At 40.6% G+C, this 27,759-nt stretch overlaps 2 protein-coding genes across 6 annotated transcripts; both read left to right on the top strand.

Annotated features, from left to right (window-relative positions):
- The first annotated feature begins 414 nt into the window (after positions 1-414).
- LOC143857974 (EKC/KEOPS complex subunit tprkb-like protein) lies at positions 415-11,422 on the top strand. 3 transcript variants are annotated; one of them, XM_077368543.1, is made up of 7 exons: positions 415-554; positions 1,482-1,595; positions 2,117-2,183; positions 2,889-3,011; positions 3,107-3,190; positions 11,075-11,161; positions 11,237-11,422. In XM_077368543.1, the coding sequence occupies exons 2-7, from the start codon at positions 1,528-1,530 to the stop codon at positions 11,321-11,323; spliced, it is 516 nt and encodes a 171-aa protein (XP_077224658.1). In that variant the 5' UTR covers positions 415-554; positions 1,482-1,527; the 3' UTR covers positions 11,324-11,422. The 3 variants fall into 3 exon arrangements, with proteins under 3 accessions (XP_077224658.1, XP_077224659.1, XP_077224660.1); XM_077368544.1 differs by lacking the exon at positions 415-554 and adding an exon at positions 580-784; XM_077368545.1 differs by lacking the exon at positions 415-554 and having other exon boundaries at positions 1,482-1,591.
- A 2,210-nt stretch (positions 11,423-13,632) lies between these two features.
- Positions 13,633-27,185, top strand: LOC143858033 (uncharacterized). Of its 3 annotated transcripts, none has more exons than XM_077368623.1 (8): positions 13,633-17,912; positions 18,024-18,932; positions 19,063-19,256; positions 19,691-19,814; positions 23,653-23,854; positions 23,966-24,304; positions 24,810-25,510; positions 26,052-27,185. In XM_077368623.1, exons 1-8 carry the CDS (start codon positions 14,283-14,285, stop codon positions 26,718-26,720), a joined length of 6,768 nt encoding a protein of 2,255 aa, XP_077224738.1. In that variant the 5' UTR covers positions 13,633-14,282; the 3' UTR covers positions 26,721-27,185. The 3 variants fall into 3 exon arrangements, with proteins under 3 accessions (XP_077224738.1, XP_077224737.1, XP_077224736.1); XM_077368622.1 differs by having other exon boundaries at positions 18,000-18,932; XM_077368621.1 differs by having other exon boundaries at positions 13,633-18,932.
- The last annotated feature ends 574 nt before the right edge of the window (positions 27,186-27,759 follow it).

Here is a 27,759-nt window from a genome sequence, read left to right as displayed (position 1 = left end):
TGATCCCTCCTCTCTTGATTATTTTAATAGGGTTAGGGTCTGTGATTCATATTACAACTGAATTCTGTGATATTGATATCTAGCTGCTTCACCTTTTTTCCTTATTGATATACTCTTTAGTTTAATCTTGTGGTTGGCTGTTGAGAGCTTGTGTAGAATCGTAAGAGGAGAGAAAAAGTTCAAATTAAGAGGGGTGCCAATATTAAAATAAGGGGGTGTGAATATAATCTCCTTCGGCTTATTATTTTTTCTTATTTTTAGGCTGCAATGTTTTGAATTATTGGGGGAAAAAAGGGACCCGCGGGTCCACCCTGTCCGCACGGGTGGGGTCCGGGTCCACCAATTAGTGACCCGTAAAATTACAGGTCATTTTTGAATTTGGGCCCGTAAGGGTCAGGTGAAACCCGGCCCGGCCCACCCGTTTGCCAGGTCTACCCACATGGTTGATAAACAAATCAAAGGGTCTAGATCATTTGGATGGGTTTAGTTTCCGTTTTAGAAAGAAGAATATAGGGTTTCTTCCCAATTGTTCACAGCAAACCCACCTAATCTAGGTATGTCCAAAACCCAATCTCTCCCAAAACCTCTTTGAAACCCCATTTGAAAAAACCCTAAACTTTAAATTATGACCATCTGTTGTAAATATGTGTGATTCTTTTCAATACAAGAAGTGGGTCATGCATTATATGTCTATTTGTTTCTCTTTTTATCAAAATCATGTAATATAGATTTTCATTCCATTCAATCCCTTGCACTTTTGTGGGCAAGTGTTTGTTGTGCTAAGGTAGAGAACTTTTACTTGTCTATATAGAATCATATACAAATTCTATCAGAATCACCCCAGCTTTGGTATTTATATGTTTTTCTTCTGTTTCTTTAATGTTTAGAAGGAACATTAATTAAAACTAATTTATCTTACATGTTCTATAATGAATTCCTTGGCCTAAGAATTTTTATAGAATCCTTCTGTATTTTATGAACCATGGAGCATGTGAATTTTCAAGCTTTAGCATTATGAATCAAGAAATCTTCTCATCTGCTCATATGCTAATGCTTATTTTCTTTCTCCTTTACTTTGTCACTGTTATTTTTTTTTAACACACTTACACGTGAAGTGGCAAGTCTGTTGTTCTGCATATGCATATTATACTTATTCTTCATTTCCTTTTTTTTTTTTTTTTGGTTGTTGGTTGTTTCAATTGGATGCTAAAACAGATAAAATAAAAAATGATGAGAAGAAAAGACCCTTTTGGGGAATATATGCCGACATACTTGTTTTTTAAATCCATTTTTTAAAAATCAAATATTAAACTTGTTTTATTCATTCAGAGTATTTTTAGCATTTCTGTTTATTTGACTGTTTTTTTGCTATGTTTTTTTTTTTCTGAACCAATACCCTATTAAACCTGAATTTTACCCGTCTCATTTTTTTACCGCATCACATTTTGCTAGCTTATATGGACTTTCTTATTCCCTTGTAGTGTCCGTAGCTTCTCGCAAAGACAAAGTAGGTTTTTCTGCGGAGACATGAAAGAATTCGAGCTGAATGGAAGTACAGTCACTCTCGCCCTGTTTACAGACGTCACCAACAGCAAGTAACATAAACCCCCTTCTCTTCCTTTTTTTGCCCTTCCCTCTGCCCATCATCAACTTATATTTAGTTGCCACAATCCATTCAATGATGCATCTGCGTGTGTGTTTTAAAATTATAAGCTATGAATTATGTTCATGGGACTTTTTTCAAAAAAAAAAAAAGTTATGTTCATGGGACTTATGCAATACCCAGATATGGAAAAAGCATCCCTTCCAAATCTGTTGACGGAATGATTGAGTTCAAACGAAGAGACCCATAGAAGAGCATTCTGATTTGGGATTTTAATCATTTTATTTATTTTTAACCCGAAATTTAAGGGATTTTATCTATTAGAATACTCCTTTCATTGTTTTCTGATTTTTTTAGAGATTCTTAGATATCACTTTCAATCTCAGGACATCTAGGGTTCTGCTATGTGTTCTTTCATTAACCTGCAATATTAGTTGGCATGCTACAAATTCCTTTAAACAAGCTTGAGTTCAAAAGGGATGTAACTAAGGAGCTGATGAGGCATTCTTGCAGGGAGCTTCTGGAATCTATGCAAGCGGGCACTCTTGAGCCTGAAGTAGCATTTCTCAATGCATCTCTTGTAGGTTCTCTCTCCATATTTGTGAAAAAGTCTTCCATTTTGGTGAATTGATTGCATATGGAGCGATATTTTGTTCTAAGTAAAAACCAACTTTACTTTCCTGCTTGTCTTATACTCTATACCTTACCTTACATACACCTTTGGTCATGTCCATAGCCTAATGTATTCCCTGTGTTGCATGAGTTCTTCAAAAAATGGTAAAAAGTATCGGTGTCGGACACATGTTCGATTCTGAAAATCCATGGGTTCTGAGTCATTGCAAAGGTTTTGAGTTCTACCCATCTGAAGCAAAGAGTGTTGCCCAGAAAATAAAAATTGCATTTATATTACCTATTAAAATATCCTTTTTGTAACCAATTATAACTCATTATATGACGAAACATTAATTTTTTAGAATTGGTGAAAGTCTACAGCCGGATCTAAGAGTTCTAATTTTTCGGGTCCACTGTTTTCAACAATCTGTATTCGTACCGTTTCAAAAAAAAAAGTCTGCACTTCTGTTGGATTACAACACACTGCCTTCCTTGTGTAATATCTTTTTCTCATCTTGTTCAACGTTTTTTAATCCATTCTTACATCCAATGAAGGAACATGCATTTCTATATTTCTATTAAATGCAATTCTACTTTGTTCTTTTTTCCTGAATGTTTGCAGTTCTACCCTTTTAAGGCTTCTCTAATATTATTCCTATTAGTTATGAAACAGATACCAGATGTTTTCCCTGTTCTAGCAGCTGCTCATACAACTCTTATGGCCAAATCAAGGGAATCACTGAAAACACGCACCCTTCATTCAGAGCTTGTTTATAACTACTCTGGGTCCAAACATGTATATCTTTATCCATTTTTACTGGATTTTGTTTATCAGTTTAATTCCTTACTTTCTCTGGAATAATCACCTTTCGAACACCATTGTTCTACTAGATAACAGAATCGTTGAAGAGATGTGGAATCTCTGACAACACTACCTATGTCCTGGCAGCACGTTTCAACTCTTCTTTCGATGAGGTATGACCATTTCGTGAACATACTATTTATATATTTCAGTTGGTGGTTCTGTTGCTCTCTATGTCATTTTTATTATCAATTTTATTGTGTAATTGTGTAATTGCACCATATAATTGATTTCTATAATTCTCATTCATTGGGGGGGGGGGGGGGGGTAAAAACTAAAAACACATAAAATGGCCTTTGAATAGCTTTTTTTTTATTTTTAAAGATAACACCAACTTTCATTGATAATGGAAGCATTACATGGGGACGAGGCGTCCCCCGATTAGATCCCCTGGATTATCCATCCAGACCCATCCCCCCATATTTAACGAGGGCAGATTACAAGAGTTAAGGAATTACAGCCATGGTGCATTAAAGATTATACAAGTCTCCTCGCTATCAACCCCCTCCTTTGCCAGGGTATCCGCCTCCGAGTTTGCAAAACGTCGCATATGATTGAGAGGTGGCTTGATAATTCGAATCAAGTCCTGAATAGTGTCTAAAGTTTGCTATAATCGCCAAGGTCCACAGCAGCGATTCGATGCCCACATGATCGTATTAGCTGAATCCCCTTAAACAATAAGAGGCCCCAAATTATTTGTTTCGTACCATTGGAGATCGAATAGTAATGCCTTTGCCCTACGAATAGCTATAAAGCGGACAAAATCAAGACAAAACGGTAAAAATATGAAAACTAAGCCATTGGATGGACATTTCTGATTTTTTTTTCAAAATTCTGGACCTGCTCCTATCGGAACAAAGCTTTCTGCCTTGTCTGCATCCGATGTATACGAAACAAATCAACACGGATTGGAACAGACCAAAATTCTAGCCAGAATGTTATGCCCTACTCTATGGTATCCATTTTGGTACAGGTATGGTATCTCTCATCCACAACGGACAAAACATAACATATTTCATAACTATGGTTTTCAAATCTATTGTAGATAGTGTGCCTGGGATGTAGAGCAGTCAGCGGAGGATATTGTGGATCACCTATTTGTTTACTCTGGATATTTTTTTATAATTCAAAAAAATATAATTGATCACTACGTGACTATGTCTAAACAATAGGACCATAAGGTGAAAGTGGATTTGATCATTTTGATTCTTCCTTCCAAGTATGCCAGTTCGGATGTTTAATTGAACTCTATCCGCTGTTGTTCTTTGCTCATAGTTATTTTCTAAACTGATTTGCATCTAATTGCATCTAAAATGTCATCTTTCACTTATAACACTTGTCTTGTCGAGTCAAACAAGAGCAACTCATCTTCATCTCTACTGATGAATTTGCTAATATTTTCTTAATTGGCTGAGTTTGTGCAATTGAAAGCTTTCTCCTTTTGCCTGATCATTTTCTGCCTTGCATGTATGGATATTATTTCATCTTGGGGATAATTCCATCAGCGGGAAGCAGGGAAGACTTTCTTGGGCGCATCTATGGCAATGTTCATGCCTTGATGAGCATTGTAGATTATCCATTTAGTAGCACTCCAATCAAATGAACTATTTATCATCCTCAAGTCCTTGCAAAAGCTTTAAGAGAAGGTTTTTTGTCAAAATTTTTAGGCTGCTTCTACTTCCAAAGCATTCACACGTGATTTTTTACTTGTGTAAGCAGTACGATGGAGGTACCGCCCTTGATATTTGATCCAACAACAGCCTCTTAAAAATTGTGCTGCTGTTGGATCAAATATAAGGGTGGTGCCTCTTACACGAGCATGCCCTCTCGGGCACCATATATATTCTCAGCATTTGGTATGGTGAATGGTTAGTTTTTTATGTTTTGCACTATATTTTATGTTAATTAGGCATATAAAGAGCCAATATCATGCCCATCCACTTTTATGTTAATTAGGCCTTTGAAGAGCCAATATCATGCCCATCTAGATGCTTTAAGTAGTAAATATATCTTTTGCTCTTCGGTATAAAGTCACGGGTTTGCTCCTTGCTGACGAGTGTTCAAATCCCGCCCCCGACTTACCTGATACACGTGGTTAGTGGGTCGTTACGTGTATCCGTAGGGGGGACAACCTACGTCATCAAAAAAAATAAAAATAAAAATAAAAATAAAAATAAAAAAATAATATATATATATATATGGTCTACGTAGTGGTTTCCTATTATTTTAAATACTTTTTTATTGTTTCAATTTTTTAATTTTAACTATAAAAATTCTCTAGTTGTAGCACCTTATTTGGAACGGAACACTGAAATGGACTAAATGTCGGTATGTCTCATCCCACTGAACCAAACGAAATGCCAAACTAATGAAATGGTATTCATAACTAAGCATGTGACAACACTATGGATTTTTACAAAATAAATTCCAGAAATGTCCCTCTAATGGCTCAGTTTTTGTATTTTTACCATTTTTGCATTGATTCTGCCTGTTTATAGCTATTCGAAGTGCATTTTATGTCTTTTTACCCTCCCAAATGATTGGAGGCTATGAAAATCCATCAAATAGCCTATTTTCCATCACTTCTTCAAGACTTTATCTTCCCTAAATCCTTCCAAAAGCTTCAAGATAAGGTTTGTTTTGTCAATTTTTTTGTGCTTCTACTTCCAAAGCATTTAAACATGATTTTAATTTATAATATTATAGTTGGCAATTGTTATGATAAATGTTTAGGTTCATTGATCTATGCACTAATTTTCGTATTAATTAGGTCCATCAAGTGCCAATTTCTTGGCTTTGGTAGATTTTTTTTAATTAGTAAAATATGTTTTTTTCTTAGTTGTAAATTCCGTTTTGGTCGCCATTTCGTATTGGCCATCGAAACGAAATTTCGGTGGGATTTCGGTCATTTCGGTGCATTTCGGTCGAAACTTTTCGTTCACAAAAAAAATATATTAAGTGATTAATACATCATTCATTAGAAAAAAAAGTCTGTCACCAGTGTGTTGACCAGTGCCTGACAAGATGAATAATTTTTAGAGACCAGATTATGAGATTTTTTTTACCGGACTTTTGGGATTTAATAATGTTTGGACAAAATAGATTTTATGAATTTTTAAAATTTGAAAAATACCCCACCGTTTGGAATTTAAGAAAGTTAAAATTTTGACCCGACCATTTTTCTTTGAATTTTGTACTAGAACTGGAGAGTTGACTTTTTTTCCTTTTAGATTTGGGTGTTGAAACTATTTTTAATAAATCCAAAAGGAGGGTATTCCGTTATTTACATGTAAATCTTAAGTAAATGGACAATAAAATAGTAAAATAGGAAAGAGAAGCAGCAGGAAGAAGCAAGACGTGTCGGGTACGCGTGGTGCGCACCAGGTTCCAGGGGCATTGTTGTAAAATCTGTAAAATCCAGTCAAACTAGCCGTTATGCACGATTCCGGCCGGAATGGAGAATTTCGTCCATTCCGGACGAAATTCCGGATTTCGGAAAATTTCGTCCGGAATGGCCGGAATGGAACGAAATTTTTGGAATTTCGTTCCGGAATTGTAACGAAACCGGTTCGTTTCGTCCATTCCGGGGACGAAACGAAACGGAATTTACAACTATTTTTTTGGTAAAATGTCTTTTTACCCTCTCAAATAAATATTTTTTATTTTTTATTTTTAACTATTTAGAAAAATTTCTCTAGTCGTTGAGCCTTCTCCATGATTGAACACCAAAACAGACTGAACATCACTACGTCCCATCCCACTGTGCAAGACTGCCGAACAAAATGGGATTCATAACAAACCTTAAGCCTAGCATTTGTGCCCTCTTGTGACTAAAACCTGACTCTAGAAAGTTCACTTAAAACCTATGGAAATAGAAGTACCCCCACTGAAGCTCTATGAAAATAAAACCCTCACTTAAATAAGTTGTGGACTATAATTGGCCTCACCCTAAAAAAAAGGCGACAAAAAAGCTCCCTCCCTAGGGCTTTCGCCTAGGGAGGGAGGCGTTTTCTCCCCCTCGTCTCCCTCTTCTCAACCCCCCCCCCCCCTCCGCCCCCCCCCCCCCCCCCCCCCCTCTCTCCCTCTCCCTCTCCCTCTCTTTCTTTCTCGTCTCCCTCTCTCTCTTTTGCTCGCCCCCCTCTATCTCTCTCTCCTTTTGGAATCTCGCCCTCTCGTCTCTCCCCATTGCTGCTTTTTAAGTCTCGCCATCTTTTTCTCGTCTCTCCCATTGTTGGCAAAGATGAGCCGCGGAGGCCGAATCGGGGTCCCTGGAGGCCAGATCTGAGCATGGCTTTTTCATGGTGGCTAGATCTAAGGCCGTGGAGGCAGGATCTAGGGCCGTGGAGGCCGAATTGGGAGCCGTGGAGGCCGGATCTGAAGCCGCGGAGGCCGTGAAGCTGGATCTGAAGCTGGAAAAACCGTGGAGGTTGCCGGAGGCCATGAAAGGCCGTGGGGTGCTGGACTTGAAGCCGTTGAAGGCCAGCTATAGGCTCTGCGAGGCCGTAGATGCCATGGATTATCGGAGCCGGAGGCCATGAGGGATATGGGAAGCTGTAGATCGACAGATTTAGCAATGAGGTGTTTGGGTTTGACTTTAGGAATCTGTGGTCTTTGGAATCAAGATTGTGGGTGGCCTGAGACGGGTGTGATGGCCAGTGGAGGCCAGATCTGGAGCATTGCTCTTCCGTGGTGGCTAGATCTAGGGCTGTGGAGGCAAGATCTGGGGTTGTAGAGGCTGGATTGAGACCCGTGGAGGCCGAATCTGAAGCCATGGAGGCCGTGAAGCTAGATCTGGAGCAGAGAAAAACCGTGGAGGTTGCCGGAGGCCGTGAAAGGCCGTGGGGTGCTGGACATGGAGCCGTGGAAGGTCAACTATAGCTTGATGACGATGGTGATAGCTGAAACTCCTCTCGCGGAATTGACTTTTGTGGAATAGACGTAGAAGGGATTGGAGGATGACCCGCCGGATTTTGGTGGTGGTACAAGGTGGAGGCCGCCGAAAATCCGACGGTGTTGTTAAGTAGTCGGCTATCGTGCGCTGTTAGGGGCGCACAATAGCTCTTGGCCTTCGAGTGGGATTTTTGAAAATTAAATTCGGATTGTGGTGGAGAAGTCTGTGTGACGTGGGCAGGTCACGGTTCAGACTTTGTGGGCCCCACAATAATGCATTTTTGTTGGATTCGTTACAATGAAGGCTTGGGTAATGTAAGGGGTAGTATGAGGGGGAATGAGCTTTTCTTTTGGGCCAAGGAGAATGCTCTTAGGCAATTCATACTAAGTAAATCTGGTGGGACTACTGGTCCTCATTGTAAATTTTGCTAGTATGAATATATTTGTCAATTTTCAAAAAAAATAATTGGCCTCACCCTTATTACATACTTGACTTAACTCAGCGATCTGATAACAAAACCCAAATTAGTCAAATAACCCCTGTTTGAAACCCAAACTCTCAAGTTGGCTCCATCTCATCTTCAAAATTCCAAATGAAGGCTTCGTCCCTCCAAGGCCTAACACCGCCCCAAGGTACCTTGTGTGAGATAAAGAAGCACTACTAACCTATGGTGCCTCGCAGTCGTATGAGATAGACATATGCGCACTATGAAATTACAGTTTTTTATTTTGAACTGGCTCAAAATAGTGAACTGTTGTCAAAACCCCCCTTTGGCCCCCCCTAGGGCAACGGAAACCCTAGGGCTCCCTTCTGGTATCTCTCTCTCTCTCTCTCTCAGATCTGTCTCCCTCTCTCTCTCTCCCTGCCTCGCCCCCCCTCTCAGATCTCTCTCTCTCTCTCTCTCTCTCTTCCTCTCCCTCCCTCTCTCCCTCTCTTTCTCAGACACACAGCCGTGATGTTGGCTGGAGCTGGAGCTGGAGCTGTGGAAGGCTGTGGCTCCTCCGTGGTGGCCGGATTTGGAGCCGTGGAAGCCAAATCTGGAGAGTGACTCTCCCGTGGAGGCTGGATCTGTGTCCGTAGAGGCCGGATCTAGAGTTGTGGAGGCCATGGAAGCCGTAAAGCCGGATTAGGAGTCGTGGAAGGCCGCGGGTGGTTGTGGAAGGCCCGTGGGTTTCCTGATATGGAATCATGGAAGGCTGTGGAGGTTGTGGGAGGTCGTGGGTTGCCGGATCTAGGGGTCATGGAGGCTGGGGGTTGCTGGATTTAGCAATGGGGTTGCCGGATCTGATTGTAGGAGGCCGTGGGTTCCGGACTCAAGAATCATGGTAGGTGGCCAGCGGTAATGGAGGTTGCCAGATTCTGACTTTTTGGGGTTAGTGGAAGTAGGAAATGGAGGGGATGGTGGCAGAAACAACTATGTTGCTAGATTTCATGGAGGTTCGCCGGAGCTTGGTGGTGGTGCGAGGTGGAGGCTGCCTGAGATCGGGTGGTGAAGATGGGTTGTTGGTTATCGTGCACGGTTAGGGGCGCACAATAGCTCTAGGTCTTTGAGCGGGATTTTTGAAAATCGAATTTGCTTGCTGGAATTTGGTGGGTAAGTCTGTGTGGTATGGCAGACGCAGATCTTTTCTTAGCAGGGCCAACAAATTTGGCCCTTGTTGTTTGGATTCGATACAAGTTAGGCTTTTGGGTAATGTAATGTGGAATGGTGATGGGTAGCATATAACGGATATGTAAGCTAATCCTACTGTATGTAGAGGGCGGTATTGTTGTAGCCTGTTAGGGGACAACCTATCCCTTATTTGGCACTCTTTGGAATAATAAATGTCAATTTAAATATATATGTCAATTTATATATATATATATATATATATATATATATATATATATATATATATAGTGAACTGTTGTGAAGACACTGGAGGTGGTACATGGAGATCTCTAGCTTGAAGATGGAGATCTCTAGCTTGTTAACCTTGAATTCTTCAATGAACATGTCTCAGGCCCTTTTTGATATTCTTTTAAGTCCATTCACCACAATAATGAGCAACATTAATAGAAGATCATCTAGTCTCAGCCCTCTAGATCTTCTAAAGAAATAATCAAAATAAAGAAGTAATCTTATAAAATCAAGCATTGATTCACTGCCACCCATCTAACTTCAAAACCGTCTTTCAAGCATTTAGTCATGAAAACCCCGATCCTTACGGTCATATTTCCAGAAAATCTCCATTCTCGCCTCCAAGCTAGTTAGTTATGAGAAGTCCATCTAAAAATTTTCTCCCCCGAACAATCATCCCTTAAGATGGGTAAATAACATAGCCAAACTCAACCTGAAGTATCATAAGGAACTTAGCAACAGTCTAGATAATATAATTGGTGGTTTCCATTACATTCTATTCAGGCTGAATCCTTATAAAGAGGACCTCGCCACATGAAATCCATGATTAAGATAACAACTTCATGGACCCAAATCAGCCTCCCCACATAAGGAGATCCACCAATTCTATGGCGGATGGATTGGCTAAGTCAGGTGCGGATCTACTAACATTGGCGAGGATATCCTTGTCGAGGATAATACTTGAAGTAGTTGTCGCTCTTTTGTACCGTCCCTTGGGCGCATATTTACTGGGGACATCTTGTCCCCTGTATTTTGTATTTTGTTTTTCGATTAATAAAATCTTTGTTACTTTGTCAGAAAAAAAAAAATCAACCTCGCCGCATGAAATCCATGATTAAGATGGCCCAAATCAGAGATCTAGTTTGGAAAATCAGACTTCAATTCCAGTATATGAAGCGCTCCTCCTATGAAAAAGCTGATTAACTGGCAAAAGAGGCCTGGAAGAGGATGTGGAGATTGTTAATACATTCATGGAAGAAGAAAGATCAGAAATGTAAAATTAAGAGGGTGACTACTGTTTTTGCAGGTCTTATATTTTTGGGTTAAATGTGAATAAAATCAGATACTTAAAAAAAAACTTCATGGACCTAAGAATGTGCTTTTTCTTCAGTCTCTTCTCTCAATAATGCTTACTATTTGTTTATGACTTGTAGTTCTCAGTTATCTAGACTGAGTAATGGTATTGACAAAGTATTAGCTTACCAGATGAAAGCTGTAGAAAAGCTTATCAATGGGAAAGAGATTGACTTGGAGGAATTGGAAGGGAAAGCCAACAAAACCCAGATACAAAAGGTTTGATTGGATTATTAGTTACAAAAATCCTGCTTTTCTCTTTCTGGTTACTAATGATGGTTCCATTTTCTCCAGCATTACAAAATATTGGGCCCAGAACTAGCGATCTCCACACTGTCTGATTCTATCACATGCCGGATTGCTGCTCGAGATGCCCTGTGAGAATTATAGATTTTTTTCTAACTGTAAACAGTAGTACATTAAAACGGGTCTCTGAAAAACATTATTATTTAATGATCAAACATGTGATTTTGGGTGTTAGGTTTATTGTTATCCTACTGGCTACAGTTGAATGTCTCTTTTTTTAAAGATTTTGATAAATGATTTTGAGTTCAATACTGATTCTTGGCGTAATTGAGCATCTGGGTTAATCGATTTTGGGCTCGAATCAATTCTACATCCCATAAATGTGTTTTTGCTGGGATCTAGAATCAATTCTAGTCCAAAATCAATTCAACAGCATCTAACCAAATGCTCAATTTTACCAAGAATCGGTTTAGGACTTACAAACTGATTTTCAAAATCCAAAACAAACAGGGCCTAAGGATAGAAAGAACAGTGACTTGTTGCAAATCTCTTGAATTCCATTCCCTCTATTTACATGATTGTTTTGTATGATACCCACCTTGTATTTTGCTGTTTATGGAGCTTAAAATGCATTTGGATACTTCAATGCGGATTATGACTGATCTTCAAATGGACAGTGGAAAAAAAAAAGGGGATCAACTTCTCAAAATCAATTGGTGAAAACATATGTTGATCGAATGACTAGGATCTAAATTTGACAGGGAAAATGGATCAGCTATTGTGAACTGTCTGGAAACACAGATAAAACCTTCCCAGAAGTCAGTTTTGTGAGCCTGTTCTTCGTAATTCAGAATGAAGTGTTGGATTCATTGTGCACTGCCCATAGTAGTGTAGTACAAGTGGATGTACTATAGAATGATCCAAACCGTCCATATGGTATCAAATATTGTAGATGGTAAGTAGTAGGGCTGCAACTCGGGTCGGGTCGGGTCGGGTTTTTTCATGTTGACGCAATTTTTTAAGGAAAATTCTTGTTTGGCAAGGCAACTCAACTCATAGAAGCAGAAATTACGCTCACATTACACTTGAATCAAACAATGATGTAATTACACTCACATTACACTTGAATCAAGCAATGCTGTAATCAAACAATGTTGTAATTACAATCAAACAATGCTGAATCAAACACTTGAATCAACTCAACTCATAGAAGCAGAAATTACACTCACATACAATAACAGTGGGTGCGTGGGTTTTCACTTTTAACTTTTAACTAACAATAGAAAAAAATGTACATACTATAACTTATGTAACTCGGGTCGGGCCCCTTCAAACCCGGCTCGACCCGAGATTCATGCGGGCTTTTGAATGCTCAACCCGAAACCCATGAAACTTGAACCCAACTCAGGCTATTTTCGGGTCGGGTCGATGCGGGTCGGGTAAAACCCGGCTCGAGTTGCAGCCCTAGTAAGTAGCCTGCAAATGGAGGATGGTAGTGTAGAGAAACGGGTGGAATTCCTTTTAGACAGGATAAAATGTCTTTTAGTGATAAAAATCATATGGATAAAACTCATCAAGAATAACATATCCTGGAATACAGGGCAATCAAACATCTCCTTAAGGAATGTGGGCTCGTATGGTGTCAGGAAAATGTGGGCTCGTATCGAGTTAATGTGACGTTTTGTTAAGAAAATTTGGGATTGTGTTAGGAACAAGTGGGATTGTGTAAGCAGAGAGTGGGATCAAGCTGGCAAAATGTCAGGTTGCGTGGGCAATAGAGGGGTCGAGTAGGAAGAGTCGACATGACCCCTCTTTGCCGACACGACCCCAATCTTTCCTGGCACAACCCCATTTTTTCCGAACATAATCCCACATTTTCCAGCCACAATCCGACTTTTTCACCCAATCGTCCACAGTATTACCAAAACATCCGAAATTCCATCAAATTGACCTCAAAGTTCACCGACTCGACCTGAAATTTCATCGAGCCAACATATTTTTATCGATACAAATAAATTCATCCGCACGTCCACTAGAACTCTTCCCTATTATTACACTACCGACTTTCTTCGACCATGGTGTTGATTTTGTAAGTTCGGTTCAAATGCATTTCTTCATAGGTGATGAGAAAAGTTTGAAAACTTCCCTTTCGCATACTAGCGGGCAACGACCTTTGCTGGGCGACGTAGAAGGAACCTTCGTTTGGTCGCACTATCTTGTGGTTGCCGGCGCAACAAACTCACACTAGAAGGAATCTTCGTTTGGAGCATGGTTTTAAATTTCGGCCGAAATCCAACCGAAATTTTGGATTTCGTCTGGACCAAAATTTAAAACCGAAACCGAAATTTAAAGAATTTGGTCTAAATTATAAGATTCACACCAAAATTTCTACCAAAACTGAAATTGCCAGCCTAAATTTCCATCGAATTTTGTTTTCCGCTGAGGCCATAACCGAAACCGAAATTTAAGACCATGGTACTTTGGTGAAGATGATGAAGAAAAATGTCTCTTATCGCATACATAGAGGGTAAAAAGGTCTCTTTACTATATGTCACCCTAACCCAGTGCAAAAATGTTGAAAGAACATACCACCCATAGTTTAATAAATACAAACCATTGTTTGGGTAATTTTCCCTTGCTTATTTCATTCTAATCTTAATTTCACTCTCTCTCATTTCCCTCTGTGTTATATTCTCTCTGTATTTAGGGAGAATCTCTTCTCTTCTCAACTAGTTAGGGTTTCCCATTTCCGTCACCGGAGGTAATCTTCTTAATCTGCACCCCCTCTCCTTTTATTTAATCGATTATATCTTTCTCTGTCTCATAATCGATCAAAACAAAAACGAAACCCTAGCTCTTCTTCTTCTTCTTCTTCATAGAAAAATTGTCTCTTTATTAGCTTGATTCCTCGTGTTTATTCTAGGTTTTTGATCGCAGAGGTGGGGGTGTTTCTTAGGGGTTGAACTTGATCTTCATCTTGATCTTGATCTTCGTTTTGTTTTTTCTATTGGGGGAGGAATTTAGGGTTAGGTTTGATGCAGTGGGGGAGGTTGTTAAGGAGGGAGGATATTAGGGTTAGGGTTCGGATTCTTTCATGGCCAATCCCGGTGTTGGGGGCAAGTTTGTGTCTGTGAATCTGAATAAGTCCTATGTTCAATCGCCATCGGGAAATGTGGGTTTTTCGGGAGGAAGCCGGGTTCGGCCTTCGAATCATAGGGGTAGTAATGGTGGGGGTGGAGGGATGGTGGTACTTTCGCGGGTTAGGAATTCGGTTTCTGGGGGGCAGAAAAGCGGTGCAAAGCTTTCGGTTCCGCCCCCCTTGAATTTGCCTTCGTTGAGGAAGGAGCACGAGCGGCTTGATTCCTCCTCTTCGATCAATGGTGGGAATGCGAGACCCGGTTCGGGGCATGGTTCTTCTGGCATGGGATGGACGAAGCCGGGGATACCCGTTTTGCAAGAGAAAGAGAGTAGTGGTGATCAGAGAGTTGGTAGCCCTGGGGAAAGTAGGGATTATATGATGTATAGTAACATTGATGGTGGAGCAAGAGGTAGTAGCATTTACTTGCCACCCTCTGCTCGATCGGGTACGGGTGGGCAACGGGTTCTTGCTTCTGTTCATGCTACTCCGGCAGTGGAGAGAGCGGTGCTTTTAAAAGGCGAAGATTTCCCTTCGTTGCAAGCTACATTGCCTACCAAATCCGCACCTGCTCAGAGGCAAAAAGATTTTCTACATCAGTTAAAACCGAGCGAGGAAGTGTCAGGTGAGAAGGAAGCAAGGTCTGATTCATTCCGAATGCGTCCTCAGATGCATTTGTCTCGCCATTCTTTTGGCAATAGTTTGGATGAGAGGAAGGGTTCGAGTCATGGTTTGGGTGGCGTGGAGGGGCAATCTCGGAAGCAGGATGGTTATTTGCCAGGCCCGCTGCCTGTTGTTCGGTTGTCTCACACATTGGATTGGGCTGATGATGAGCGTGATACCGGTCACCGAGAAAGAGATCATGGATTCTCGAGAACCGAGGCAATTCGGGAAAGTGATTTTGATATTCCCAGAGGTGGGATGCCACGTGCAATGGTTCACGATATTTCGGATGAACGGGAAGTTCTCAGAGGTGATCCTTATGGCCGAGATTTAAGAACTCCTAGTAGAGAAGGCAGGGATGGGACCTCTTGGAGAGTTTCATCGTTTCAAAAAAATGGGTTTAGTGCCCATGAAGTGGGAGTTGACAGAAATGTAATTGGTGCAAGGTCTTTTTCTTTGAACAGAGAAATGAATAAAGACAATAAGTATGGTGATTCACCATACAGAGACAGTGCCCGGAATGGTTTTAGTAGCACGGTTAATGGAGCTCAGGATTCTAGGTATATCAAGAGAGAATCAGGTTATGGATCAGCTGGACAGAATGGGACCCATTTTGCAGATATTGGAAGGGCTGGCGAACATAATATGGGTGGTCGTTACCATGACCTGTCCAACCGATATAAAAAAGATGTATTACAAAGCAATTTCATGCCCAAAACCTCATTTTCTTTCGGTAGTAAGGGCCTTCCTGTGAATGATCCAATACTAAATTTTGGTAGAGACAAACGCTTGTTCTCAAACAGTGCAAAACCGTACACGGAAGATCCATTCGTGAAAGATTTTGTTGCTAGTCCTGGGTTTGATGGGAGGGATCCTTTTGGTGAGGGTCTTGTTGGGGACATACAATTTTTCCAGAGGAGGAAAGATGTGTTAAAACATGAAGATTTCCGTGATCCTGTTAGGGAGTCATTTGAGGCGGAACTTGAGCGGGTTCAGAAGATGCAAGAGCAGGAGCGGCAACACATTGCCGAAGAGCAAGCGAGAGCCTTGGAGCTTGCTCAAAGAGAAGAGGAGGAGAGACAACGATTGGTTAGGGAAGATGAAGAGCAGAGGAGAAGACTTGAAGAGGAGGAGAGAGAGGCTGCTTGGAGGGCGGAACAGGAGAGGATAGAGGCTGTTAAAAGAGCCGAGGAGCAGAGGATAGCAAGAGAAGAGGAGAAAAGGAAGGCTTTTTTGGAGGAAGAAAGAAGGAAAGAGGCTGCTAAACAGAAGCTTTTGGAGTTGGAGGCAAGGATTGCAAGGAGGCAGGGTGAAATTACAAAGGACGAAAAGTTTGCCACTGTTGTGGGGGATGAAAGAATTCCCACAACAGTTAGAGAAACAAATATCCCGGGGGTAGCAGATGTTGGTGATTGGGAAGATGGTGAGAGAATGGTTGAAAGGATCACAAATTCTGACACACTTTCCAGGCCTCACTCTTTTAGGGATGTGTTTGAGAATGGGAATGGCTCCACTTTTCTATTACAAGATCAAGACAATGGTTACAGCAGTCCAAGGCGAGATGCATTTGGTGGTGGGAAAGTTTTTCCACGGAAAGAGTACTATGGGGGTCCTGGAGTCATGCCTTCTAGGATGGCTTATCAAGGAGGGGTGTCTGAACCTCACATACTGGATGATTTCCCTCGTCTTAAAGGGCAGAGATGGAATCTTTCTAGGGACAGTGATCATTACAGTAGGAACTCCGAGTTTGATTCCGAATTTCCCGACAATCCTATGGACAAGTTTGGTGATATTGGATGGGGACAAAGTCGTTCTCGTGTTAGTCCTCATGCTCCATATGGAGAAAGGTTATTTCAGAACTCTGAGGTCGACGGTTATTCCTCTTTTGGAAGGTCCCGCCATTCCATGAGACAGCCTCGTGTTCTTCCTCCTCCTTCAGTTACTTCTATGCACAAAATTTCCCTCAGAGGTGACATTGAAGGTACTGGTTCCTCAGCCTTTCTGGATGGTGACACAAGGTATCGGCATGCGGAAAGGAAAAATGAACACATCATGCAGGTAGGTTATGATGGTGGTTATCAGGAGAAGCTTTCTGAGAAGAACACTGAGAAGACAACCGAGAAGAACACTCCAAGGTGTGACTCACAGTCCTCACTTTCTGTTTCAAGCCCGCCTAGTTCACCTACTCATCTTTCGCATGATGATTTGGATGACCCCAGAGATTCCCCACTTTTGCCAGTCCACAATGATGGTGAACAGATAGATTTATCTGACAATGAACGTGTTCTGTCAACATTGGAAGCTGACAACAATGAAGATGAAGAATGGGCCATTGATAACAATGAAGAATTACAGGAGCAAGAAGAATATGATGATGAGGAGGAAGAACGTTACCAGGAAGAAGAAGAAGCGCATCAAGTAGATGATGAGAGGTTTGAAGGTTTGCATACTGAAGAGGAAACTGTGACCAGCAAGATGGGTCAGCTGGTTTTGGGGTTTGACGAAGGTGTTGAAGTGGGAATCCCAAGCGCTGACGAGTTTGAAAGAACTCCCAGGAATGGGAAAAAGACAAATGAAATACAATTGGGTTCTGTTGGCATTGCAGCCAAGCCAGAATCTTTTGATGGGTTGGTCAGTAATGGGCACGGTCTTAAAGCCCAGAACAACTTTTCTGAGGTCACCATGGGGAGCTCTTCTAAAATTATATGTGAAAAGGCAATGCAGGAAAGTGTGGAAGCCTCTAATAGTTCTGGTATGCCATCACACCAGCCAATTACATCGTCTGTGAACTTGCCATTGACCATGGATGAGGTACCGCCTGTGAAGCTGCAGTTTGGTCTGTTTTCGGGCCCGCCATTGATACCATCACCGGTACCAGCAATTCAGATTGGTTCTATACAGATGCCTCTCCATCTACATCATCAGGTGGGTCCATCTCTTACTCATATACACCCTTCTCAGCCTCCTTTCTTCCAGTTTGGCCAGCTGAGGTATACATCGCCAATCTCTCAGGGAATTTTTCCATTTCCTCCTCAGACCATGTCTTTTGTGCAACCCACTGTTCCAGCACACTACTCTTTGGGCCAAGCACCTGGAGGCTCTTTGCATAATCAAGGCAGCCAAGGCTCTTCTCTTCAGTGTCCTTGTCCGAAGGGTAAAGTATCTCAAGAAAACTCGAGTAAAGAGCTGAATGCATTGCCATTAACAAATAGTGCAGGTAACAAAGTCCTTCCATCTCAGAGCGGAGCAGAGAGTTCCCTTATTGGTGAAAAGAAAACCAGGCCTGAATTGATTTCCCAAGTTTCTGGCCAAGGGCGTCATGATAGAAATGTGAAGCGGAATTACAGATCCCTTGCTAATAATGGAGATACTGAAGCTCAGGCATTTTCAAGTGAAAGAGGCTTTGTTGGGTCAAAGGCTCCTGGTACAATGTCTGGTGGCAAAGGGAAGAGATTTACTTATACCGTCAGGAATACTGGTTCGAGATCTTTTCCAGTTTCTGAGGCTTCAAACATGGAGTCTAATAGCTTCCAGAGGAGGGCTCGGCAGAACATCCGACGGACTGAGTTTCGAGTGAGAGAGAGTGTTGATAGGAGGCAATCTGACATATTGAATAAATCGACGAAGCCCATGGCCGAGTCAGAAATCATTCTAACCAGTTCTCATAATTCACTTATTGTTGATTCGGAAAGCAAGATGGACAAATCATTAGGAAAAGAATCGCCCTCAAAGCGGCTCATATCCATGGTGAAAAATAATGGCAGTTCTTTGGAGGACATTGATGCTCCACTACAAAGTGGCGTCGTGCGTGTTTTTAAGCAGCCAGGCATCGAAATCCCTAGCGACGAAGAAGACTTCATTGCAGTCAGATCTAAGAGGCAGATGCTAAATGACCGCCGAGAACAGAGGGCAAAGGAAATCAAGGCCAAGTCAAGAATTATGAAGGTAATATTGGCTTTTGCATCTGTTAGTGTATGTATATTGATGGTTTTGTTTTGGCTGTCTTTATTGTTGTCAGTTATATTTTAATTGCGAAGATATTGCTTGATTTGTTCATTTGGTTATCCCATGTCAGGCACCTCGGAAACCTCATTCTATGCCTCAAACTATTGTGGTTTCGCCCAATTCAAAGAAAGTACCAATACCGTTGGGTGGAGAAATGGTACATGGTATTCACAATGAGGCAGCAACAATAGCATCACCACCTCTTCCCCCAATTGGCACCCCGGCAGTGAACATGGATGCCCAGGCTGATATACTCAGTATGAAGTATGTCCAGATGCTTTTCTTTTTCTTTTAATTTTTTTTTAGCTTGGAGACTGAAACAACCAATTACTCCAAAAGCTTAAGCTGTTAGAGATGGCATTATTTAATCTTTTATACTTCTAACACTCCCCCTCACGTGTGGCCCCTCTTTTTAGGGTTGGCCCACACATGGCACATGTGGCCCCTCTTTTGGGCTGGCCATTACATGTGGATTTTTAATATCAAGGAGTTTTGAACCCAGGGCCTTTGCTCTGATACCATGTGAAACAACCAATTACTCCAAAAGCTTAAGCTGTTAGAGATGACATTATTTAATCTTTTATACTTTAACAGAGACAAAGACAGATTTATTAGAAACAAGTGTCTAGCTTTTTATGACTCATAAATACATGCAGGAATCCTTCTCGTATTATTTTTCTCATGCTAATCTTCTATAGGTCGCTTCAGACGAGCTCTGTTCCTGTCCTCGTGCCAGCCTTATCATTTGAAACGAAAATTGCTGTTCTAGATGATGTTCCCACTTCTTTGAGCTCCTGGGGCAATGTGCACACCAGTCAGCAGGTATTATGTTCTTCTTTTTTATAGAAAGATGAGGTATTATGAATGTTTCAACATGGCCCTGATTTTACTTGCTAACTAGACTTTATTTGGTATTTATTTGATTTTTTAAATTCTTTCGTTATTAAGAAATTCCAACAGATCTGATTTTGCTCCTAACTTGTAGCACGGTTGGTATTATTCAACTGTTTCTTTGGGTATTTTGGATGTACCCTCATAAATAACTTGATTGTGATGGTTGTTTGAATCTATATTCTGCTTGATGCATGTACTGCAAGTATATTCAAGTGTGTCAGTTGAGATCAGATATTTGGAGAATGTTACAACGGCTTGGATCTTGGGGAAATACGATCATTAAGCAGTGATATGCGGGCTTTTCCTGCTTAGGAATGTTGTTGTCGGTTTCTTATACATTTTCTATTGGAATCCCATATGGTGGTGGATCTATGTTTTGAACATATAAATTTTGGCAACTTTATTATTCTAAGTTTATGCATATAGATATATATTTCTCTTTTTTGTTTGTTCACTTTGTCTCTTTGTATCGTAGGTTGACTATGTTTCTGCTTTATTTCAAATCTTCTTCGTGGTACAATTGTGTTTTTTCTTTTATTTGTTCATGCTTTTTGTATGGTATGTTCATCATGTTTTCTATATTATTTTTTAATCATTGATACAATTTTGTTAGGTAGGATTTACAGCATAGGCTATCCCTTCCCTTAAGATTACATATTAATCTAGTTCTTAAAAAATGGTACTAAATGTGATCAATAATAATGCTAGAAAAGTTGGAAACATATTTTAGACAGGTAACTAGTTGCACATTACTCCCTTGGCTTGATTGAGTCTTCTTTTACCGCGTAGGCCAATATCTTAATTGTCCTCCCTTTGAAATTGCCAACTGAAACTACACAAATAATGCCAAGGAACCTAGAACCATTAGTAGCGATAATTAAACCCCGGAGATGATGGTAGTAGTTTTATATTTGGCTGAGGCAGAGCAAAAAAGAGGTTTAGCCCATACAAAAAGCCCATAGCCTGTAAAGCTCAAAAAAAAATAAAAAATAAAAAAATAGCCTGTTGGCAATGAAAAAGATCGTCTAAACACATGGCATTTTAAATGCAAATTGCTCCCAAATCTTAAGGATGTCCTGCAATTAGCAAGACAATTTCCATTGGAATTAGGTCATGTTTTGCAACCATGAATTTTTTTTCCATGAAATATTAGCTTACCCATTGGTCAAGGATGGAGGGAGATGGAGAGATCTGAGAAGGATGAGTGTGGAGAGGGTAAGAAAAGGCTGAAAAACAAGGAAACAAAACTCCCCTCAAAATATAATTTATTTTTCCCTGTTTTTTAGATACTTCTCACCGAGAAGGATGAGTATGGAGAGGGTAAGAAAAGGCTGAAAAACAAGGAAACAAACCCTCCACTCAAAATATAATTGATTTTTTCCCTGTTTTTTAGATACTTCTCACCCTCTCCTCATTTATGCCCTCTCAAGTCTCCTCCCTACGCCTGTCTCACCACTTTATAAACTAATTTTCCATGAAAAAAAATTAAATCTAAACATGTCCGCAGAATAACCGGAAGCGACATAACAGAATGTGAACTGAGGTCTCAATAGAAGACGATCTGTAACATTCTTTTAGTTTTGGCAACAATTTTATTAAGAAAATAGGTTTGAGATTGTTCTGTAACACTTTTTAGCCAGCAAATCTGCAACTTTGTTGGGTTTTCTCTAAACATGTTGGAATGAGACATTTGGAACCTCAAATAGATCCACCATTCAAAAAAAAAAGGAAAGAAGAAGCTAAAAAGGATCCACAAACGCACGTTATTGATATTTGTTCCTGCGGGTGTTCTTTTTACCCCACTGGGATGTAACGTTTTAGCATTCCACTTATTTTGATGTTTGGTTTTTGGAGAAGTCATCACAAAAATATTAATAGATTTGAAGAACAAAGGGAAGTTAGAAACACACAGAAAAGTAAGAACAGTAATATAAAAATACATAGGGAAGTTAGAAACACACAGAAAAGTAAGAACAGCCTAAACATATAAAAATACGCAATACTGGATTTCTCGTCTATTGTTTAAATTTTCGTCCATCTGCAATCGACATGATTAGATTGTCGTCAATTTGGCCCTTAGTGAGCCAATGGAGGATGCCTGCCCTGTACTACCACCAGAAAGTAAGAAAACACACCCTAAACATATAAAAACACATGGTCCCGGATTTATCGTCCACTTATTTAAGTTTTCATCATGATCTGACTATCGTTGATTTGGCCCTTACAGAGCCCATAGGAGGTGCATGTCCTGACTAAAAAAAGGGTGCATTTCTTGGACTCTTACTACCAGAAAATCAGAAGCGCCACTCAAACTCATCGTTTTTTTGACTCACTGCCATTATCTGAGAATGCCTCTAAAACTCCATGTGCTAGAACAACCTAGCAACCTGCTGGAAAAGTTTAATGTTGGTTCGTTTTCTTCTGTCTTTCTCCTTCCCATTCCTATGTTTCCTTTGTTTTGCTTTTTAGCTTGCATCTCTAAATCATCAAGGATGGATGTCTTCATCCTTTGTCTTCTTTTTTCCTTTAGTAGTCAATGAGCTAAATCCACTCTTTCACCATGGAGATGTCATTCTCAAGTAACCCCAAACTGTAAATGTTATTTTTCTGAAATACAAATTGTGAATGTTGTTCGTCAAATGAAAATGGCTTTTCTGCTTCCTGAGGGACCCAGGAGTATTTGCTTTGAAAATGTGCATTTCTATTGCATCGGTGAGCAGTTCTGAAGTTTTGAGGCGAAGGCTGGTTTGGGACAAGGATGTTATTTGTAATAACAGGTTTAAGGTGAATACTGGTGCACTGAGAAAAACTGCAAGTTGTTTGTTCTTTACACTTCTTTCCTTTTTCTTGTAGCGGAGAAGAGGCAGTTAAATAGCGGAGACAACTCACATCTAAGCTCCCCAAAATTGTAACAATCTAAAAAAAGAAAGGCTGAAAATGGACACTATCCTCAGTGCTGAAAATAGAAACTAGTCCAAGAATAGAAACTAGCAGATCATCATGGGCAGATCACATCGGCATTTTTGTCATAAGTAAATAGTTTCCAGTTTAGGGTTTTAGAGCTTTCTATGTTCTTTTCTTCATGTGTGTGTGACTCACAAAGCATTCATTGCTCGGTTAGGTGTGTTAAAGACTCACAAAGCAGAAGCAAGAGTTCTTATAGGATTGTATATTTAAGAGCTTTTGAGGAGACACTTGGCATTCATACCATATAGGGTATCTTATGAAATTCTATATTTTTTGTGCTATTTTCGATTTTCCCTCATGTCCATAGAGAAGCAAATGCAGCCATAGATAAGGCGAGGAATGATGTTTCTTAAAGTTAGTTGTGGGGCAAGCTTTGCCTTTTTGTAGTTTCTTCCTCTTGCCAAAAAAATTCCTCATTGCTAACAGGAAAATTTACAGTTTAGACCATAAAGCATTCGCAAAGTGGAATTGGTTGGACAACGTTTACATTAGTCATTGATGAAAATAAGGGATTTGCTAAGGTCCATCGCAGAAGGCATTTCGCAGCAGGACTGTCGCACGTTAGACCAGCCACCTTGTGAATGGAGACAAAAGCTGTTGTCTCCCATTCATGCGGTGGCTGGTCTAATGTGCGACAGACCCGCCACGAAATGCCTTCTGCGATGGACGCTAGCAATTCCCTGAAAATAAATAACAAGTTTTACGGTATTCGTTTATATTATCTTGAGCTGTGAGCTTTTATGAAACCTATGCAAACAGTAACCTCATTGTCCTTGTTTCTTCTTGTTTTATTTCTCAGGTGATGTCCTTAACCCAGACTCAACTTGACGAGGCTATGAAGCCAGCACGATTTGATACACATGTTGACCCTATCAGCGACCATTCCAGTTTTGTGCTAGAGACTGGGAAGCCATCAGCATCAATCTTACCGCACGACAAGTCATTTTCTTCCTTGGCAAGCCCTCTCAATTCCCTGTTTGTTGGAGAGAGAATTCAATTTGGTAATCATTTTTCATCCAAATCCAAAATCTTCACTTGCCCTGAAACATGCGCTTCTCCAAATCTCTCTTGTTTTGTGTTTCTTTTACCAATTTCATACATTTTACATTCAGGTGCTGTTACGTCTCCAATCGTTCTCCCTCCCATCAGCCGCACCATCTCAAACGGGAATGGCCCTCCAGGCTCATGTCGGTCAGATGTCTCAATGGATCACAAGTTTTCTGCCCCCAGAGGTGATTGTACGATGTTTTTTGATAAAGAGAAGCAATCCGATAAATCTTGTGTCCATTTAGAAGATCCTGAGGCTGAAGCTGAGGCTGAAGCAGCTGCCTCAGCGGTGGCTGTTGCTGCTATTAGTAGCGATGACCTAGTTGGGAACAGGCTGGGTTCCACCCCCGTCTCTGCTTCAGATACCAAAAGCTTTGGAGCCGATGTTACCGAGTTACCTTTAGGTGGGAAGATTTTTAAAATATAGCGATATTTTCATTTTTATCATAAAATATCGCGATATTATCCCAATATTTGTACAATATTTTTATTTTATATTTTTTCTTAAATTTTATATTTTTGTATATTTTTTAAGAGGAATGATAGACTGAATGACGCCCTTGCAAAAAAACAGTTACAAGGGCTCTCCTATTGGCCTTTAGCAAAAAAAAAACGTGCATTTATTATTCCCTTTGCTCAACATCATTTCCTATTTTTCTGTGCCCACTTTGTTACCAACGACCAATGAGGGCGCTCTTGGAACCGGTTTTTGCAAGGGCGCCCTTCAGTCTATCATCCATAATTTTATTTTTATCGTTTTTTTTCCCGATATAAACCCGAAAAAATAAAAAAATTATATATATCCCGAGATTTTCCCTTGCCGAGGAATTCCTGAGAACAATATTTGTGACATAGCTACAGGCCAATGTTGTGTCTTTATTACTGTATTGAAGTATGAATCTTTGGCAGGTCTGGCAGGCAATGGACAATTATCTAGTCAATCAAGAGGTGAAGAGCCCTTGTCAGTAGCTCTTCCAGCTGATCTTTTACTGGAGACCCCATCACTCTCTTTATGGCCACCATTACCAAGCCCGCATAATCCTTCCGGCCCAATGCTTTCCCATCTCCATGGGGCACCACCACCTCATTTTCCTTGCTATGAGATGAACCCTATGTTCGGGGGCCCTATTTTTGCATTTGGTCCACATGATGACTCTACTAGTACTCAACCACAATCTCAGAAAAATAACACTTCGAGTGCTGGGCCGCTTGGAGCCTGGCAACCGTGCCATTCTGGTGTGGATTCCTTCTATGGCCCTCCAAATGGATTTACGGGCCCTTTCATCACCCCTCCTGGAGGAATTCAGGGCCCGCAAGGCCCTCCTCACATGGTCGTCTACAATCATTTCGCCCCTGTAGGACAGTTTGGGCAGGTCGGCCTAAGCTTCATGGGTGCTACTTACATTCCTTCTGGAAAACCACCCGACTGGAAGCATACCCCGGTATCTTCTGAAATGGGTATTAGCGAGGGAGACATGAGTAATGTGAATATGGTTTCTGGTCAGCGGAATCCTCCTGGCATGCCCGCTCCAATTCAAAATCTCGCCCCAGGGTCACCTTTCATGCCAATGCCTTCTCCTTTGGCCATGTTCGACACCTCCCCATTCCAGGTGTAGTTTTTTTATACTGTTTTGTGAGCCTATTACTGTTTTAAATGCAACAAATAGAAGTTCTAATTTCTGCTCTTTTGTTATGACTGTTGACGTATAAATGTTTAAATAACACCAACTCCAACAGCTTAAGCTTTTGGACTAATTGGTTGTTTCACATGGTATAAGAGGAACAAGTTCTGGGTTCAAAACTCACAACTCCTTGATATTAAAAGTCCACGTGTATGGCCAACCTAAAAAAAAGGAGGGCCCAGATGTGAGTTTTTAAACTGTTGGAGTTGATGTTATATTTACACAATGACTTCAAACAGTATCCTTCATAACTTAAAAACACTTTTAGATTTAACTGATTTGTTAATGTCCATGATTATTATTTTTAGTTATATAAAAATCATAAAATATTGCTTCATATTGGTCCATTATATTCTAGTTATTCTTCATTGTTGGACTTTCCATCAGATCTGTTTACCTTACTTTTTGTTGAGAATAGTTTTGTTTACCATACGTACCTGACAAAGAGCCAAACCTGCTGGAATTTCAGTCACCTGCCGACATACCAGTGCAAGCTCGCTGGTCTCATCTTCCTCCAATCCTTCATTCTGTTCCGCCACCGATGGCCCCACTACAACACTTAGAAGGAGGTCTTCCATCACAATTCAGCCATGGATTGTCAGTGGACTCATCATGTAGGTTCCAGGAGTCTCGATCTTCTTTGATACCCACAGATAGTAGTAGGAATTTCTGCGTGACAACTGAATCAACTACTCAATTCCCAGATGAACTGGGTCTTGTGGATCCATCAAGCTCTGCAAATGGGAATGTCAAAGTCCAAACTATCTCCAAGTGTCTGTCCAGTAATACTGCAGTGAACCCAAGTGAGAGTGGGCCTGTTGGCAACAACAACAATAGCCAGAGAATGAGCTCTGCATTTAGGACTCAAACTGCTCAGCAGCAGAATCCATCAAATCAGCATTATCTTCATCCGATTGGGTATTCGGATCAGAGAGGAGGTGGGGTCCCTCAGAAGATTAGATCAGGAGGCGAATGGTCCCACCGGAGGATGGGGTCTCAAGGAAGGAACCAGACTTCTGTGGCAGACAAGAACTTTGTTATTCCCAAGGTGAAACAAATTTATGTCCCTAAGCCGAGCACAAGCGAGACTTCGGCAACTGTTTGTGCCGAGCCATGCGAAGGAGATAGAGTTCAATGAAGTGCTCTGGAATTGATATGTTTATTCAATGCTTCTTTCAATTGGTAACTGGAACCATTAGTCCTTTATTTTCTTGTGTGTTTTAGAGAGACGAGAGGATAGGACAGTCTCAGACGGGGGAGCAGCGGACCGAAGGACACTGGTAAGAATGTATTGTGTGGCTCCGTCAATTTTTAGTTTTCTGGCTCCAAAGGAAGTGGCTTGCTGTATGAAAATGCAGCATATATTTACATAACAGTTCTTAATGGTAAGTGATTTTTGTTGCTTCCCCTTTGTGGGCTGTTTTCTTTATGTTATTATTTCACAGACAGATCTATATGAGCCCTTTGGCCAGCCTTTCTGTAGTTCAACTGTCTTTTGCAACAGCTTTCTGGTTCTTATTAAAAGGTATGTATGAAGCTTTTTCCTTCTTGTGTATACAGCACATTGCAGTCTGTTATATTGTTCTAGAAATGACCCATGTTACAAATTTACAAATCCAATTTGAGTATGGAGGACAATGATATCTGTACTCCCTTATTTTGATAATGGCACTCCTCACTCTATAATTATGATTAGCTGTTGATGGTTCCTTGGGAATTGTAACAACCTTTAACTGCTAACTTGCTGGTGACTTGGCACAAAATGAAGGGGAAATAGTGCATAAATCATGTGGTTTCCTTTCCCCAGATGATGTAAAGCACAAGATTTATGGTTTTGTTAAGAGCCTTTTGCACTATCTGTGAGGCACCATCTGAATACACCACCACTGCGTTGGTCCCAAATTTAGATTCCGGAGAAGGTTGTAAATAGAAGTGGACTGATATCCGCACGACTGTGTTTTGATAATGGGACAAACTCTTTCTTTTGCATTTTTAATCAGCTGTCAAAAGGCTATTACAATAAAACAAGGGTAATGTTAAACTGAAGTTGTCGAATACCAAGTTTGAGCATCTCATTGAACTCCTGATTCTAACCAATTTTATAAAAAGGGGTCACCCACCCCTAAGGAAAGGAGAAGAAAAAAGAGGACAAATAAACCTAGACATAAGCGATGAAA

The sequence above is a fragment of the Tasmannia lanceolata genome, unplaced genomic scaffold (assembly GCF_043159265.1).
Source record: "Tasmannia lanceolata isolate RefF3 unplaced genomic scaffold, GAP_Taslan_0.1 ptg000025l, whole genome shotgun sequence".
NCBI lineage: Eukaryota > Viridiplantae > Streptophyta > Magnoliopsida > Canellales > Winteraceae > Tasmannia > Tasmannia lanceolata.
The sequence above is the reverse complement of the archived record's forward strand: the minus strand, read 5'-3'. Positions and strand labels throughout refer to the sequence as shown.